The 18,461-nt window shown below is 32.8% G+C and overlaps 1 protein-coding gene across 7 annotated transcripts in view; it reads right to left on the bottom strand.

The window, feature by feature from the left end:
• ADGRL3 (adhesion G protein-coupled receptor L3) overlaps positions 1–18,461 on the bottom strand; it is a 912,567-nt gene that overhangs the window by 97,653 nt on the left and 796,453 nt on the right. For all 7 annotated transcript variants that reach the window (XM_037829887.1, XM_037829881.1, XM_037829884.1 and 4 more), the window contains 2 exons: positions 16,464–16,530; positions 14,532–14,623 (listed from right to left, as the gene is read on the bottom strand). In XM_037829887.1, the coding sequence (XP_037685815.1) occupies positions 14,532–14,623; positions 16,464–16,530 (159 nt within the window). The remainder of the gene's footprint in view (positions 1–14,531; positions 14,624–16,463; positions 16,531–18,461) is intronic.

Here is an 18,461-nt window from a genome sequence, read left to right as displayed (position 1 = left end):
TGATAAAACTGAAGGGGATATAAACATCTCTACAATAATAGTTGGAGATTTCAATGCACCATTCTCATTAGCAGATAGAACATCTAGGCAGAGGATCAATAAGGAAACAGAGAACTAGAATAATATGATACATGAACTAGACCTAACAGGTAAATACAGAACATTGCACTCCAAAACACCAGGATATACATTCTTCTCAAGTGCACATGGATCATTCTCCAGGACAGACCACATGTTGGGTCACAAAACAACCCTCAATAAATTTAAAAATATTGAAATTCTACAAAGCACTTTCTCTGACCATATTGGAAGGAAGCTGGAAAGCAATAACAGGCAGAGAACTGGAAAATTCACAAATATATGGAAGTTAAATGGTCAGTGGCCAAAGAAGAAATTTCAAGGGAAATTAGTAAGTACCTCAAGACCAATGAAAATGAGAACACAAATATCAAATATGTGAGATGCAGGGAAGGCAGTACCAAGAGCATAATTTACAGCTCTAAATGCTAAAATTAAAAAAAGAAGAGGGAGCCAAAATGCAAGATGTAACTGTACACCTTAAGGAACTAGAAAAAGAACATCAAACTAATCCCAGCACAAGCAGAAGGAAAGCAATAACAAAGATTAGAGAAGAAATAAATAAAATTGAGAATTAAAAAAAGAGAGCATTAACAAAACCAAAAGTCGATTTTCAAGAAGATCAATAAAACTGACAAACCCTTAGCTAGACTGATAACAAAAGAATTATATACCAGATAAAATGGGTTTTAGCCCAGGTATGCAAGGATGGTTCAACATGAGAAAGGCAATTAATGTAATATACCATCTTAACGAAATAAAAGGGAAAACCACATGATCATCTTAATTAATGCAGAAAAGGCATTTGAAAGAATCCAGCATCCTTTCTTAATAAAAACAATTCAAAACTAGAAATAGAAGGAAACTTCCTCTACATTATAAAAGGCATATATGAAAAACCCACGGCAAATATCATACTCAATAATGAAAGACTGAAAGCTTTCCCTTAAGATCTGGAGTAAGACAAGGATCCCGACTGTCACCACTATTATTCAACACTGTGCTAGAAATTCTAGCCATAGTTGCAAGGCAAGAAAATAAATAAAAGTCATCCAAATTGGAAAGGAAGAAGTAAAGCCATCACTATTTGCAGATGACATGATCTTATATGCAGAAAGTCTGAAAAAATCTACAATAAAGCTACCAAATCTAATAAATGAGTTTAGAAAAGTGGTAGGATGCAACATCAACACGCAAAAATTGGTAGTGTTTCTATACACTAGTAATGAAGAAGCTGAAGAAGAAATCAAGAAAAAATTCCATTTACAATATCAACTAAAAAAATCAAATATTTAGGAATAAATTTTACCAAGGATGTAAAAAAAGGACTTGTACATAGAAAACTACAAAACAGTTCTAAAAAAAATCAAAGAAAACCTAAATAAATGGCAGGACTTCCTGTGTTCATGGACTGGAAGACTAAACACTGTTAAGATGTCAATTCTACTGTAGATGATTTATGGTTTCAATACAATCCCAATCAAAATTCCAACAGCCTACTTCAGATAAATGGAAAAGCCAATTATTAAACTTATTTGCAAGGGTAAGGGGCCCCGAGTAGCCAAAAGCATCTTGAAAAAGGAGATTGAAGTTGGAGGACTCACAGTTTCTGACTTTGAGCATATTACAAAGCTGTCAAAACAGCATGGTATTGGCACAAGATAGATAGATCAATCAACAGAATCAAACTGAGGGTTCAGAAATATTCCTTTACACCTATGACCAACTGATTTTTGACAAGGCTGCAAAGGCCACTCAATTGGGACAGAAGAGTCTCTGCAACAAATGGAGCTGGGAAAACTGGATATCATTTGCAAAAGAATGCAAGAAGACCCCCATTTCATACCATATACAAAAATTAACTCAAAATGGACAAAAGATCTAAATCTAAGAGCCAGGACTATAAAACTCCTAGAGGAAAATGTAGGAAGCATTTACAGGATCTTTCATTTAGGAATGGTTTCTTAGACTTTCCATGCAAAGCACAAGCAACTAAAGAAAAGATGGATTATGGGAACTGCTCAAAATTTTAAAAATACTTCTGTGCATCAAAAGACTTAGTTACAAAAGTGAAAAGGCAACCTACTCATGGGAGAAAATATTTGGAAACCACATATCTGCTAAGGGTTTAATATCCAGAATATATAAAGAAATCCTAAAACAACAATAAAAAGACAAGCAACCAATTTAAAAATGGGCAAAAGACTTGAATAGACATAGCTCCAAAGAGGATATACAAATGACTAAAAAGTACATGAAAAGAGCTCTCATCTTCATTAGCTATTAGGGAAATGCAAATCAAAACCAGGAGCTATCATTTCACACCTATTAGAATAGCCACTATTAAATAAACAGGAAACTGCAAGTGTTGGAGAAGATGTAGAGAAATAGGAACACTTATTCACTGCTGGTGGCAACGTAAATTGGTACAACTGCTGTGGAAGACAGTTTGGAAATTCCTCAGAAAGCTAAGTATAGAGTTGCCCTATGATCTGGCAATCCCACTCCTAGGTAAATACCAAGAACTGAAAGCAGGACCTCAAACAGACATTTGCACACTGATGTTCACAGTGGCATTATTCACAACTGCCAAAAGTGGAAACAACCCAAGTGTCCATTAACCAATGAATGGATAAACAAAACGTGGTATATACATACGATTCACTACTACTCAGCTGTAAAAATGAATGAAGTCCTGATGCAAGTGACAACATGGATAAACCTTGAGGACATTATGCTGAGTGAAATAAGGCAGGCACAAAAGGACAAATATTGTATGCTTTCACTGATATGAAGTAATTATAATAAGTAAACTCATAGAGTTAGAATCTAGAATATAGGTTACCATGGGATAAACTGGGGATAGACAATGGGGAGGTGATGCTTTGTTTGTACAGACTTTCTATTTCACCTGACTGTAAAGGTTTGGAAATGGATGGTGATGATAGTAGCACTTATTTTGAGTGTAATTAACAGCACTGAATTATGCATGTGGTTGTGGTTGAAAGAGGAAGTTTTGGGTAGTGTATATGAACAGAAAGAAAGTTAGAAGATAAAACATGGGACTGTATAACACAGCGAACCCTGTTGTGAATTATGGACTGGGGTTAATAGCACAAGTATAAGAATGTTCTTTCCTGAGTTATAACAAATGAACGACACTAATACAAGGTGTTAATAATAGGGTGGTACCTAAAGTAATCTATGGACTATCTTTAATAGCACTATTTTAATATTCTTTCCTCAATTGTAACACTACACTAATGAAAATGTTCAACAATAGGGGGGTATATGGGAGCGATGTATGTTTTACAGGACTTTTCTGCAAAACTACAACTTCCCTAATTAACAAAATAATAAGAATGATTTTTAAAAACAACATTATGCTAGGTGAATGAAACCAGACAAAGTGCTACAGATTGTACGATTCTGTTTATATAAAATGCAAATATAAATAAATCTATATAGACAGAAATTGATTAACAGTTATGTAGTGCTAGAGAAGGATGGAGGGTCTGAGAGGTGACTGCAGAGGGGTATGGGGTTTTTCTTTCCAGAGTAATGAAAATGTTCTAAAATTGATTGTGGTGATGAATGCACAACGCTGCGAATATACTAAAGGCCCCTGATTATACACATTGGATGGATTGTATGGCATGTGAATATATCTCAATAAAACTTCTTTTTAAAAAGAAAAAAAAGTAAAATGGCAAGAATTAGGGAACAACAGGTTAGGCATACTTTAAAAGACCGTATTACCAATATCTTAAGTAAGTTAAGTACACAAAGCTTCCATGAGGAGGTCACCTGTGAGCTGAAATTTAAAGAATCTTTAAGAGTTAGGGGAAGGGGAAAGAGAAGAACCTTTCTGGTAGAAAGAACCACATGAATACTAGAACATAAATGTGATTGAATTGGAAAGATCACAGGCACTTAACAGGTGTGCCACTCTAAGTGACATAAACTCTCCAAACTTCAGTTCCTTTATTTGAAAAGAGGCATAATGGTATTTACTAATTTCAGGGATCTGGTGAAGATTAAATAAAATCACAAACCATAATTGCCTGGCATGATCCTAGGACTGATAAATAATAAATGGTAGATACTATATTTTATTATATATGGATTTTATTATTATTCATTTGTGGCTAATGCAATACATGATTTGTAACAGGTAACTGTTAAATGTTTGCTAATCAAATGACAAGACTGAAGTTTCTTAATTGTTGCATTTTGCTAGTCTGATTTTACAGTTAACAATTTAAAATATTAAAATAATCAAAGGGTTTTAGAGACAGGGCCCTAGTGATCATGCAATTCAATCAATACTAGGATTTAAAGATTCTTAGGCATGTTTTCAATCTAATAATGTATTTACTGAAAAGAAAATCATCTCTTCGTACATCAACTTAATTTATTCATAAATATGCAATGTGATATGATAAAGCATATATGGAAATGGTTAAGTAAATGGACTCTGAAGCTGAGTTGCCAGTGTTTGAATCCTGGTTCTGCCACTAACTAGCTGGTGAGTTAATTAACTCCTTAGAACCCTTATAGGGTTACTACAAAGATGAAATAAGCTAATATATGTAAAGGACCTAGAACGGTGCCTAGCACATGCTGAAATTTCAACAAAGTAGCTATTCTTATTCTCATTACTATTTTCAAATAGACATAATATGTTAATTCTCAAATTGGTCTGTGATCAAGAGCAGCAATTACAGCTGATTTGGGAGTCCCTGTCTTTTATTTTGGAGTTTATGACTGAATTTTTACTTGTAGTACATGACTCAGAATCCAATGTAATGTAATATTTCACTTAAGAAATCCACACATTTTCACTTTGAATATCTTCAAGAAGTATTTGAAATTTGGGTTATTTTAGATTTCGGACTCAAAAGTCTTGGCTGAAGACCACTTACTCACAATTCACAAAAATACAAACATTTTGGTCAATTTTCAAGACAAACTTATGTACATATAATTATTATAGTAAATAAAACCCTCAATTTAAAATAATTTGCATCAATTTTTAGGAAGATATGTAAGTAAAAAAAGGAATTGCTAATTAGTTCTGGTTAAAGAGACCAAGGCAAACTCTTAAAAGCCACAAGATTATGAAATCAATGAAATTTCATGTATTTCTCATTCAGCCTCTCCAAAGAGATTCAAATGACTTTATATGGTTCTGAATCTATTACTTCTTACTTGTATAATTGTTTTTTGATGCAAGACGCCATTAAAATGTTAGAAAAGTTAGTGCAATGATTTTAGGATAGTACTTGTAAGTTTCACCCAATAATGAGTGAGATTCAATTTTACAAGATGTGATTAAATAAGTGTTGCTAAATGTATGTATTTTTGAAACTTTATTCAAATGTTTACAACTCAAAGGAAATAAATAGCAATTATGTTTACAAAATGAACAAAAATTATAAATACAGAGTAAGTTTTAAAAAAAATTTTATCCTAAAATAATAAATGGATTCTTGCATTAATCTTTGGTTTGATACATAAATGATTGCAATTGAAAACACTAGTGTGTACTCTACCTCACAAAGAACTTGAAGACATGTCAAAAACAATAATTAAATTTTTCATTTTCATATACTCATTAAATTTTAATTATGTAGATATTTCCACAGTAGCATATTAATAATAGAAAAATAGACTTTATTTTTTAACTTTTTCCAAGGTTAAAAATATGGAAGGATGACTTCCTTAGATTGCTCTTTCATTAACATGTTTATGGACATAATATAGAGCAAGCCAATTTTTAGTAAAATTTTTAATAAGACTACTGTATATTCATTACACCAATCTTTTGAAAATCCAAACTGCATAAAAAAGAACATTTTTAAACACATATAATCTTGCCACTAAGAAGAATCATAACTAATGTTTTAGTGTATTTCCTTTCAGTCTTTTTCCTTTTTCTTCTGTATATAAAACCATTTATTTCTGTAAGTTAAACAGAGAATTGTGCATTTTATATTGAAAAAGTATATTAGCACACAGCTATTCTATAAAGTATACTTAATAAAATTTTATAATTTGTAGGCTTGTATTTTATTTTCAGGAAGATAGCCACAGACGATTGTTTTATAAAGTATCAAAATGTATACCAAATTATTGCTGGACCAGGATTTTCATTCCTTTTTTTTTATTGATGATTAATTTTCCCTAAACTGTCCAACATATTTATTTTGCTTTTTAAATTCATGAAATTATACATAAATGTTACTAAATTTACTTAAAATGTAACAAATTTTTACTTGTTAGTAAAGTCTTTGGTCACTTGCATTTTATAAAAAGCATACATGTACGCACACACACAAATACATACATATGGTATGGATAAGTAGGTTTTGTAATCAGAATGCTAATTTTATAACAGGTATATATATGATATATATTAATGTGAAGGGGAAAATAGAGGAGTAAAATAATCTTGTAATAATGTTATATTTTTCAAAATTCTGAAACTTTGCTTTGCACCTTACATGCTCCTGCACACACATGTTTTTCACTCATAGGTACTATGAGTCATGATAATTTATTACATTATCTTAAAGGAAAACATCTGCTAGTCAATAGGTTAGCAGGTATCAGTCAAAATTTCATCACTTGAAGGATGAACTCTCTTGTTTGGGCTCCTTCTTATCAAAGATCAACCTCCACTTACACACAAGTTCTCATCTCCCCATCTCCTCTTGCTTACCCAAGAGTAAATACCATACAAATTCTCCCTTTCTCTCCAGCAACAAATTGTCAATTCTTACCAGATTAAAAAGAAGATGCTATAATATCTCTCATGCTTAAAACTAGCCAATTGACAAAACAAAACAAAACAAAACAAAACAATACAAAATCCTCCATTCACTCAACATCTCCCTGCAGCTATATTTTTCAGATTCTGTTTACAGTGAAACACCTCCAAAGAGTTAGCTACATGTGTTTTTTAACTCCTCCTTCCATTCTCCCTTGAACCCACTCTAATAAGGCTTCATTAGCCACTCTACCAAAAGAGTTTCCTCAAGTTCACAAAGAACCTCCAAGCTGCTAAATACTGTGATCAAATCTAAATTCCCATCTTATCTGAAATGCTTGATTTACTTAGCTTCCAGGATCTCTAGCTTTCTTCCTATCTCACTGGCTGCTGCTTGTGAACCTGCTTTGCAGATTCTGCATTTTCCTGATGTCTAAATGTTAGCATCCCCTAGGGTTTCAGTCCTTGATTCTCTTTTTTTTGAGTCTACCCTCAATTCCTTTATTTTACCCAGTTTCATAGGATTAAAATAAAATCTATACACTGATGACTCCAAATTTCTATCTTCAGCTTTCACTACTCCAACTGCAGACTCAGTATCTGCATTGAGAGGACTAGGAAGCCTTTCAAAGTTAGCTTGTCCAAAAAAAAAAACCAAACAAAACAAACAAAAAAAACCTCCTGATCCAGCTGCCAAATTATTTCCTCCACACTCTTTCTTCTTTCAATAATCATAATTCAACCTTCCAAGACACCAAGCCAAAAACCTTAGAGTCATACTCCTCTTTTCCTCAAAGTCCAAATTCAATAAATTAACAAATTATGTAACTTCTACATTCAAAGGACATCAAAAATCTTAGCATTTTTCATTTGTTGAATAAATTAATGAATAATTAAAGGATAAAATACCAAATCAAATTTCATATATTAAAATTATTAAATAAAATACATGAATAATATGGGGTACAAATGCTATTCAATTGTAATTTTTCCCAGATTTCTTCCACTCTTTAAAGAAACTTGCACTTAACTATTTGTGAGAAAACTGTAGTCTTATAAAGAACTAGTTTGGATTAGTTTTGCTTTTGTGTATACAATTATTTCAGAAATATTGGGCTCATTAGAAAACTCAAATTAGCAAACTTTCCCATTGTCTGACTACACATTTCATGTGGGATTTAAGGGAAACCTGAGTCCAAGCCCTACATGAAGAACAAAAGAACTAATTTTTTAGTTAGTATTATTAAGAAGTTGCTTTTCCTTTAGGTAGTCTCTCTCATTTTTAGACTGTAATTGACTCTCTTACATTTGCTATAAACCCAATTATTTTGGGAAAACATGAAATGGTAATTTGATTTCAAGTTATAGTGCATAACAGTTCCAGTGTGCCTGTGTCAGTTGAGAAAACTGGTTTTCTCAAATTTCAGCTCCCACTGTGTGAAGTGGACTGAATCCAGTGATGAACAGAACATTGATTCCTAGAGAGATCATGTGGGCATTTGAATGCAATTAAAATAAAAATCTAAAAAAGGAACTAGTGCTTTTAAATTTCATAAAACTTAAAGCTGCAGCCTGGAATGCACAAGATGATGTCATTAGCAATGACACCTGCAGAATGCAGAGCTCTGTGACTCAGAGGCTGAAATTCATTTTCCAAAGGAGATTATTAATTGTTTTCTAAATGTTGAAATTAAGGTAATCAACAAATGACTACTGCCATAGGAAGATCTTAACCTGTCTGAAGCAAATCTAGGGCTGGTCATAAAAATTCACAGAGATCAATGTTGTTTGGACTATTACACTTCAAATACACCTGGATAATTGATGATAATGTTACAAATCATTTCCAGTGATGTTTAACTGCAGACCAAGAAAATGGAGGAAGACAGGGAAAAATTACATAACAGACGATACTCATTTTCAGAATTCTCTTAAAATTATTTTATCATATTACAATGAATACAATAAATCCGCTATTGATTCTTAGTCTTTCCAAGGACTAAAGTGTTTATACTGTGCATGGACAATGGGAAGTATTATTTGGTAAAAGAATTTGGTAAAACACATCATCAGTATAATATGTTGACCTAATAACATTTTTACAAGAGAGCTTATGATTTTTAAACACATCTCTAAATATTTCATTAGAAATTCATGAAATTTTCATTAGAATTTAATAGTTTTGGTAGTAAAAGCTAAAGAATGAATAAGAACACTTTCATGGATATATGAGCTAATTTTTTTGTTTGTTTTCATTGACTATCTTGAGCTTCCTTTTTAAAAAGGTATCAGTGGTTAATTTTGGAATCGTATTTTGGTATCATTGGATAATTTTTTGAGAATGAGAAAGTACTAAACATATTTTTCTCAAAACTCATCGAGAAAACTTTGAAGTGGTTTAACATTTCTGTTAAATACAAGTTAGAACTTGATTTACTGTTCTCATAAAGGTTCAAACTATATTTGGGATATTGTTCTGACTCCAGTATAAAGATAAGATAATTTTGAAAAGCAGGCTATATATATTATATCCATCTTGATACATTAACATGAAAGAGAAAATTTAAAGCATTAAGATACTCCTGTAATACTGTTGCATTTCTCAAGATTACATCACTTTTCTTTTTTTATTTATTTAGAACCCTACCTATGTAACATAAAGTACTAATGTAATTCTAATGAAACTGAATGTAATTCCAATAAGTAGAAATACAGCTCTCAAAGTAAATGTTACCTTCTTAGGACACGGGATAAATTATTATGGATACTAGTAAGGCAGAACATTATTCTGTTTTTCCCTGAAGCTATTCAGAAGCTTTCTTAGATTTCTTTATGTATGGCAGGTATCCAAGCTCACTGAGGACACTTTTTTTCCCCTTCAAAACTAACTATAAAACTTGCTGTTTATTAATCAAATGAGCACTCCATCCCTGGAGCCATTCTTTCATAATAGGGTAAGTTTGGCTTAAAAAAAAAAAAGGAACATATCATGCATAATTCTTAATGATACCATATGGTAAACAAAGCCAGTCACATTCTAATAGGATTTTGACAGAAATTGAGCAAAAGTTCTCCATGGAATACAAAAAGAACCAAAGGCAGCTGGTAGTTCCATAAAGAGTGGTTAAAAATAATCAAACCATCCTATACAGGCACCAAATTATATGCCGCATGCTTTACACATATGATCACATTTAATTATGGAAAAAACTTCCTCAAAGTAGATACAATTATTCCCATTTCAGGGGAGAGCCATAATGTAACTCGACAAGGTCAAATAAGCAGTAAAAGAACAGGAATTCAAACCCAAGTAGATTTGATGCTAAAGCCATTACTCCCCTCTTCCATTATGCCTTCCTTAGGCAGTTTAGAGCACAAGGAAGGGTGAAGGGAAGTAAAAAGTATTTCTTTAAACCGTCTGACCATTTGCAACCGATCACTCCTGTAAAATCTAACTTTACAGATGAGACCAGAAATCAGAAAACATGACTAGGCTGGATGTAGGAATCTGTCAGTAAGAAAGGACAAAGAGACAAATGTAGGAAAAGGATGCCTGGTAGAGTCCTTGCTCCATCCAAACAGGCACCAATTTTCTTTCCTATGCTCCAAAGCCTCTATTATTCCTTTTTATTCTTCATAATACTTGTGCTGTTATTAAATATATTTTTCAATAATAGATGAAGTGGGTAATAACTATAGAAACTACCAATGTTTACTTTGAAGGTAAATGTCAAGAGCTTTCTAATAACTCCACAAGAAATAAATTTTACATGTCATAATAATTCTGCCATATTATGTTACTCTTGTGCTAGTAACAATTCAACATTAGTTTTATTAATATTTATATATATTATTATTTTATAAATAGCTTAGATTTTTGTTGATTACAGTAAGCTCTAATTTAAATTTGTCAAAAAGTCAAAAAGAAAATTCAAATTGTGAAAATTACTTTTTTTCCTCTAAATATAATGATCTGTTTGATAATTTTTATGAATGAGACAAATGAAAAGTAAGCAAGCAGCAAATAGAACTGTCTTTTTAAATTTTAATTATTTTTTAGTTAAATCTGAGAATTGACATAACTCATTTTCTCAGTAATCATGTTATCTATAATAATTCACTCTAGTGTTTATTTTGTATCAGAGTACAGCATTAATATAATAATGAGCCAGCCAAATCAATGTTTTATACCAACTCCAAAAGGTGCTTATTATGATGATCCTAAAGTAAATTTGGAATTAAAAATAAATTAAAATTTAATACAATTAAAAAATAAAATTGTATTAAAATTAAGTTAATTAAGGTAATTAGGAATCATCCAGGCATAGAGTTAGGAAGAGAAAGTCAGTAGAGAACAACAGAGATAAGATCTGAAGCAAAGCAAATCATAGCTAGACTGGCCAGAGGGGGCATGTGGCATAAAGTGAGGCTGGAAAGGTAGAAAGGGGCAACTAGATTAGGAAGGCTGACTGGGTCGGTGGGAAGTCTGAACTTTATTGTCAGAATATCAGGGGGCCACAAAGAGTTTTACCCAAGACAGTGGCATGATTCGATTGAGACTTTTTAAGAGATCACAGCAGCTGGTGAAGGCAATGATCAATATGGTGAGAGGGGTTAGGAGACCACTAGGGTGGTTCTGCAGAAGCTGATGGTGGCTTAAAGAAAGGTGGTGGCAGTGAACGTGAAGAGAAGCGAACACATTTTAGATAAAGGAGATATGTATGTGTGAAAGAACATGTGTGATAAAGACAGTAAGTAATTGCTAAATGAGTGAATGGATTGCTTTAGAAAGACATTGAGTTCCAAAAGGCCCCATATAGTGGTTTTTATCTTAATAAACTGAGCAGAGTGGCCCATCTTGTTCATCATTTTACAAAAACAAAACAAACAAAAAAACCAAGAAAACAATTTCACGTGTGTCACCTCCATGTATTAAAAAAGAAAAAAGCTTTCCAGATAAATGATGTTGATGTCTTTAAAGCAAAGAATTTCTGTTGTATCACCCCTACCATTTAAAAACATATATTATATAGGCACTTGGTCAAAGTTATTACCTTTCTTAAATCCCTCTTTCCTTAGCACATATACCCTGCTGATTGCTTTAAAACAATTTCTTAAATAGTTAATATAATGCATTTTAAATAAACGAAATGTTTTTCAGCTCCTGGAAGGTACTAAGGAATACTTTCTTGAGATTTCTGCCTTATTCAACATGCCCCCCTTATCCTGCAGATGAGCATCTTTTGTACTTCATAGAGGGGAACAGGTAAAAATTCCTCAATTTATGCCCTACACCGGTTCTCCAAACATACCTTCATCACACCTATTCTTACAAATTTATTTCATCCAGTCTCATTGGAAAAGGGTCCTCCTTCTTGACATCTATTAGCTCAATGGAAAGTGTCCTTTCTGTTACCTAATGGGGTGCAATTGTTTTACCACTGTTCTGGATCTCATTCTGTACATATCCTCAGGCCTTAAGAAAACAGTGATTTCCTGTCCTATATTTTTAACCTCTCTCACACTGATGCTTTCCCATCAGCATATCCATATTCATGTCTCTTCATTTTAAAACTACCCTCTATACACTTTCTAACAACTACCCAATTTCTTACCTTCTCTTAGGGACTTTTTAAAAAGCATCATCACTGGTCTTTTACATTCCTCTGCTCGTTTGATCCCTGGGTATGTTTCATTATTATATCGATATTAAAGAGTAAAGAAAGGTTCAGCAAGGGTAAATAAACTTGCCAAAGTCTATACCTTGGAAAGTAGTTCAAGTAGAATTCAAATCAGATATTCTGGTTGGAAGGCTTTGCTTTTTTTTTGTAACATAAAACCCGATGCCAATCAATGTCGCTAAATGTGTTTTTTAGCTTTTATTTGTTTTCCGAAAACAGCGATATCATAAAGATTTAAGCAATAGTATCTAGAGAAATACAAGTACCTGTTGGGAGAACAAGCTCTTCTTTAAAAAACATGTGTCAGAATTGAGTAAAAGTTACAAAGTTAAAAATATGCAAAAGTCTTTACTTTTGCTGAATTGGTCAAAAAAGTTAGATCGCCTAAAAAGTATACTTGAAGTTTCGGATAAAGAACGGAACTGTCTCTGACGTTTAACTTGGTAAAAGATATTACATAATATCAAGTTTTATTCACTCTTTCTGATAGTACTTTAAAACCATAAATGGTAGACAAATTAATTTTAAAGTGAGTAAAAATATGATAAGGAGAACATATTTTACATTGTATTTTTAATTTATCCAAATTAAATGACATCAGGAACAAACAATCCAAGGAACTCACACCATATTTTACAAGGACAGTTTATTTAATTGTACAAAATCGAATAATCCAATGGCTATTTCCAACTAAATAGTATTGGAAAATACAAATAGCATTGCTCATAGTGATAATGCTAGCTGGTGCTCTATCATATTTTTACTTCTCTAATCTTTAGCTCTCCTCAATTGAATTTGGCAGATGACTTCTTTGACATCTTAATAGCAATACACCTTTGTCCTTTAATTATTAAGGTATTATTTATCCTGTAAACATTCATTGAGGACCTAAGGGTCAGGAACTATATCACAACACTGAATGTAGAAAAATGGAAAAAAGTGCGACACTGCTGTTGTCTCAGGTAGTTCGAGAAGAATGCCAGCAGCACATGAAAGTCACAGGTGACTTCATGAAACTTCCAAAAGTACATTCATTTAAATATGGAAATTTAACCAACATTAACATATAGCAATACCAAATTATATTAGAATGGAGTTTAAGATATGATATATATTAGGGACTAAGTCACATCTCAATGTTACTATCTTTTTCAAATGCTACAGACTCAAAAGGAATAAGAAATATGTTTTGGTTATATCAAGAAAGTCAACGATTTTTCTTTTCAGAAAATGTAAATAATCTTATTTTTTAAATGTATATCAAGAAAGTACTAGTAGTATTGGAAAGTTATGTGAATATTTTCATGTCTCTGCGTGGTTAGGGCTTTCTGAGCATATAAAAGTGAAACTAGGGTTACAGGACAGAATTAAGAAGTTAAAAGATGACTGAATAGATAGTGAGAGACCTCTGCAGAAATTTACCTCCCTCTCCAGGGGACTGTGTTAACATTTCAAAGGACAGTAAAACCTGGAGCCATCTAGTTTATATTGGAAAGAATTTGTTTGCATTAGGGAGTTGAGGTTTCTCTCAGGAGGGGAGGAGGGCAGCAGGATAGCATCTCCTATATAAACTCCCACATTTATAATTTTTGGGTTACTCTCCTGTGGTGCAAAATCCCCCTTTTGGGACTTGTAGATGTCATCATTTAGCTCTCATCACATGGCTCTTAAGTGAGGACTGCTCTAAGAAATAATAGTTTGTCCTGATCCAGAAACACTGTGTTTGCTTTCAGGACAAAACAAATAAATACAGATATGTTATCATATTTAAATCACAGGTTTGAGGAAAAGAAGAAAGCTTCTCTGAAGACAAGCTTCATTTACTTATTTTCTGGCAGATCAGTCAGCTTGGTAGTCAAATAAATGATTTTATTCACCAAAGACAACACACAGATCTTCTTTATCATTTTGTCACAAGATTTTGACATAATATAAAGTGGAGGTAGTTTAAAGTACCAAAGTGAGGCAGCCTAAAGAAAACAAAAAGAAAAATTACTTACTTGATATTATCCAGACATCCCGATTCAGGTTTCAGTATGGCCGTATGATGGAACATTTTATATAAAGCAATCCCAAGGAAGATTACATTAAGCTGGAATATAAAAGGCAGTGTTATGTAGCATAACTGGAGTAGGAAAAAAGTAAATTCATTCTCTGTAACAGATGAATTGTTTCTGGGAAATTAGCTCTCACTATGCATTTAAAGAGATTTGGTCATAGATGATTGCCTAGTAATTTTAGTAAAGGCCAAGAAGCCAGTTTGGGGAATTGGGCTAACACTGAGTTATGCAGCATTGCTATGCCAAATAGACCACAAATATAAAATCAAGAGCACTTGGAATGATGCTGTGAAAATTTAAAACAATTCAAAAGCTCTTTTGCCAGTCTGTTGTTTAAAGAAAAACAATTAGTAACTATTCTAGGTGTGTTAAAATTATTATACTTTGAACATGGCCCAAAACTTACTGTTTAGGTACACATTTCAAATGCCACATAACAAAAACACAAATGCTAAAATCGATGTATTTTTAAGAGGGTGGCACCAAAGGACTACAAAATACTGGTTAAATTCTGATGCTATAACAAACTAGGATTAAAGTAGTGGGAAATCCTAATGATATCACTTTATCACTGCAACCAGGCAAAGCATATGATTTAAACAAAATAAAACAAAAAGCTGTAGTGTAACTTCTGTATATCACATGCATGTAAGCTGTATAGAAAACTTCATATTGAAGTGACCTTTATCATCCAATTTGTTTCTGTATTCCACAATTTGGGATTGGTGGGGACTAAGAAAGTCCAATTGTAAGTCCCACTGAAGTTCTCACAATAAGGTCCACAATCCTTTATCAACCACCCCCAGATTCAAAAAGTGTGAAAAATGAGTTTTGAAAAAAAATCACCTAGTGGGAAAAAAAAAACGTTAACCTGAACTGAACCCATTTGGTGGGAAAACTTGTTTTGAACTGACATAAGACTCTTCACAGTCGTTATTCTACTTGCTTTTATTATTCCTATTTTTCTCTGCAGAAATTTTGCAGTGCTTGGTTTTAGGATGCTGCCATGTCTCTACTGTGACTACTGGTGACGTGTACGATTTTGGGCAACTGACCATTCCCCACATTATTACATAATGTGCAGAATATACATCATATTGCCTTCTCAATATCTGAAAAACTTTGGAATTCCAAAATATATCCGGCCCCAAGGATTTCAGATAAGAGATTGTAGACCTTCATTATATTCAAAATTAGGAGACTAACATTTTATTTAGTATCTTTGTATTTAAAATAAGTATGTATAAAATATGATACAAATTATTTTATTTAAATTAGGGGAAATAATTCATATACAAAGTTGACACAGTATGCATCTAAATAAAAAAGGAAGCATAACTCGAGAATGCGTAATTTGGTTGTGTCATTCACAAGTAAAATCCTTCTGAATTTTAAAGTTTTCAAGATTTATGTAAAAACAAACAAAACAGGAAGGAACAGTAAGGTGTGTTCCCACCTTTCCAATATCTAATTCTGTTCCTATTTCATATTAGCCAAAAAAAAAAAAAAAAAAAAAAGGAGAGAGAGAGGGAGAGAAAGGAAGGAAGGAAATGTATGTACTTTTGTCCAGCTTAAGGTCATTAGTGTTCAAATGTCTACAAAACCAAATAGATTATGTTGAGATTGACTCCTGAGGCTCCACAACATTGCATAATCTCTTCAAATACACGTTTTCTTCTCCCAAAGGTTTTCATCAACTATTTTACAATGTAACAGTACATTAAAATGAGCATCTAATTGCTTGAGTTATGTAGGGTTAAACAAGTATGTTTCCCCATAATTAACCTATATAAATTAAAGAGATACAGTACAGGGATGGTGAAAATTTTATTTCTTGACTTGGGAAACACACAGTTAATTAGGCGTTCTTACCATAATTATCAAGGTCGCTGGTCCTATAAAACTCCAAATGAAGTAGGTGTCAAGTCGGAGCCAACACCTGCAATGAAACACAAGGGAGAGAAAGCATTCAAGCACTGGGTATGGAGCATACATCAAGAGTGAACGAGTGACAGAGGAGAATGTGAGCTGCGAAGCATTCCACTGGGAGACAGGAAATATTACATTGCTTGTTCATTTAAATGCTGAATTATGTGCCCAATTCCTGACAGCACTACTGATGGAGCAAGATAATTACCTCTGGAGGAAGCAGGGGAAAAAAAATGGCATGGGGCCTATTTACTAAGGACATTTTTGTCTGTCATAGAACTTGAAAGAAAGAAAGAGAGAGAGAGAGAGAAGGATGGAGGCAGGAAGGAAGAAAAAAAGGAAGAAAGCAAGCCAGTCAGCCATACATATCACCATTAAATCAAGTAGCTTTAAGCTATCCTTTTCTCTCCAATTATGGTGCTACATAAGCTGTCTATCAGCTGTCAGGCAAAGTGTCATTTTTCTGTCAAGAAGATATGAGGAAATTCAATACAATGAAGAAATAAATTTTGTTTTAGAAGATTGAAGTTTAATTAGGTTGGGTGGATGACCTTCGTGAGATCTCGAGTCTCAAAAAGTGCACTGTTACTTCTAGTGCTTCTGGGGTTGCAAATGATCGTCAGCATCCCGTGAAGTTGATTCATGACCCAAAAGTAAATTATTAATCACTTAATCTCAGCTACATTTAATACTCCCCCAATTCTTAAAGCCTCTGGGAAATTCACTTACATTCTTCAGTGTGACAGGAAGACAAAACGGAAGTGACTAGTTATGAGAAAGAGTAATGTAAATTTTGAACAAATTATATTTGATGTTAAAAATAATACCTTGAACTACTAGCCATTTTCCCATTTTTTAGATATAATTAAAAAGTAGAAACACTTCTAGTGGTAAATATTCAAGATTTGTTTGCTAGGTCTAAACATGTAAATCCTAAGTACTTAAACATTTCTGTGATGATAAAAGTGTTACTTAAATCTAAGCAATAATGGAATGCTCAAAAAGCTATTAAGAAAGGCATTTATAAATGTCCAACAATAGGATAATGGATAAATAAATGGATAAATTCCTATTCATATGATGAAATGTTAGAAAACATTTAAAAGGTAAGAAGATCTATATATGTCAATAAGATCACAAAATTTGAGTGAAAAACAAAGATGAAGAAAAAAAAATATATATGTATACATAACCAAACACGTAAAATACTACTCAGTAATGTTGGATAGATGCATATACATAAGAAAAATTTTTAGTGGAAAGGAAAAAAATCACCAAACTCATGTTAATGGTTGCCTTTTCCATGGGAGTAGAGAGCCTAGAAGTGTACTAAAATGGTTTTAGCTGCATGTTTAATTTTAGTAATTACTGAAAACAAATATCCCAAAACACCCACAGTTGTAACTTCTGAGTGATAGAAACAGTAATGCTTATTGTTATTATTTTTTCTTTTTACTTTCCTGTAACTTTTAATGACTCAAAAACAAAACTTTAAAAGTCAGCTTTTTAAAACCAAAAAGTAATCAAATTTCCTAAAACAAATCAATTTCAAAATCTCTCCTTCTTCTGTTAAGTTAAATACATGCAAACTTATTTTGATAGTATGATAGGCACTCTAATAAGAAATCGACTACAATTTAGTATTTTTCACATATACAAGAAGATTTCTCTTTATTCACAATAAACTTAAAAATCCTGCTTGTAACATTGAGGACTGGCGGTTTGATGTGCCGAGCCCTCTGTCATGGGACTTGCCCTTATGAAGTTCATTACTGCAAAGGAGAGGCTAGGTCTGCATATAATTGTGCCTAAGAGTTTCCCCGAGTGCCTCTTTGTTGTTCAGCTGTGTCCCTCTCTTTGTAACTAAGCCACCTTGGCAGGTGAATTCACTGCCCTCCCCACCATGAGGGACCTGACTCCCAGGGGTGTAAATCTCCCTGG

Source organism: Choloepus didactylus, chromosome 3 (genome assembly GCF_015220235.1).
Source record: "Choloepus didactylus isolate mChoDid1 chromosome 3, mChoDid1.pri, whole genome shotgun sequence".
Lineage (NCBI taxonomy): Eukaryota > Metazoa > Chordata > Mammalia > Pilosa > Megalonychidae > Choloepus > Choloepus didactylus.
The sequence above is the reverse complement of the archived record's forward strand: the minus strand, read 5'-3'. Positions and strand labels throughout refer to the sequence as shown.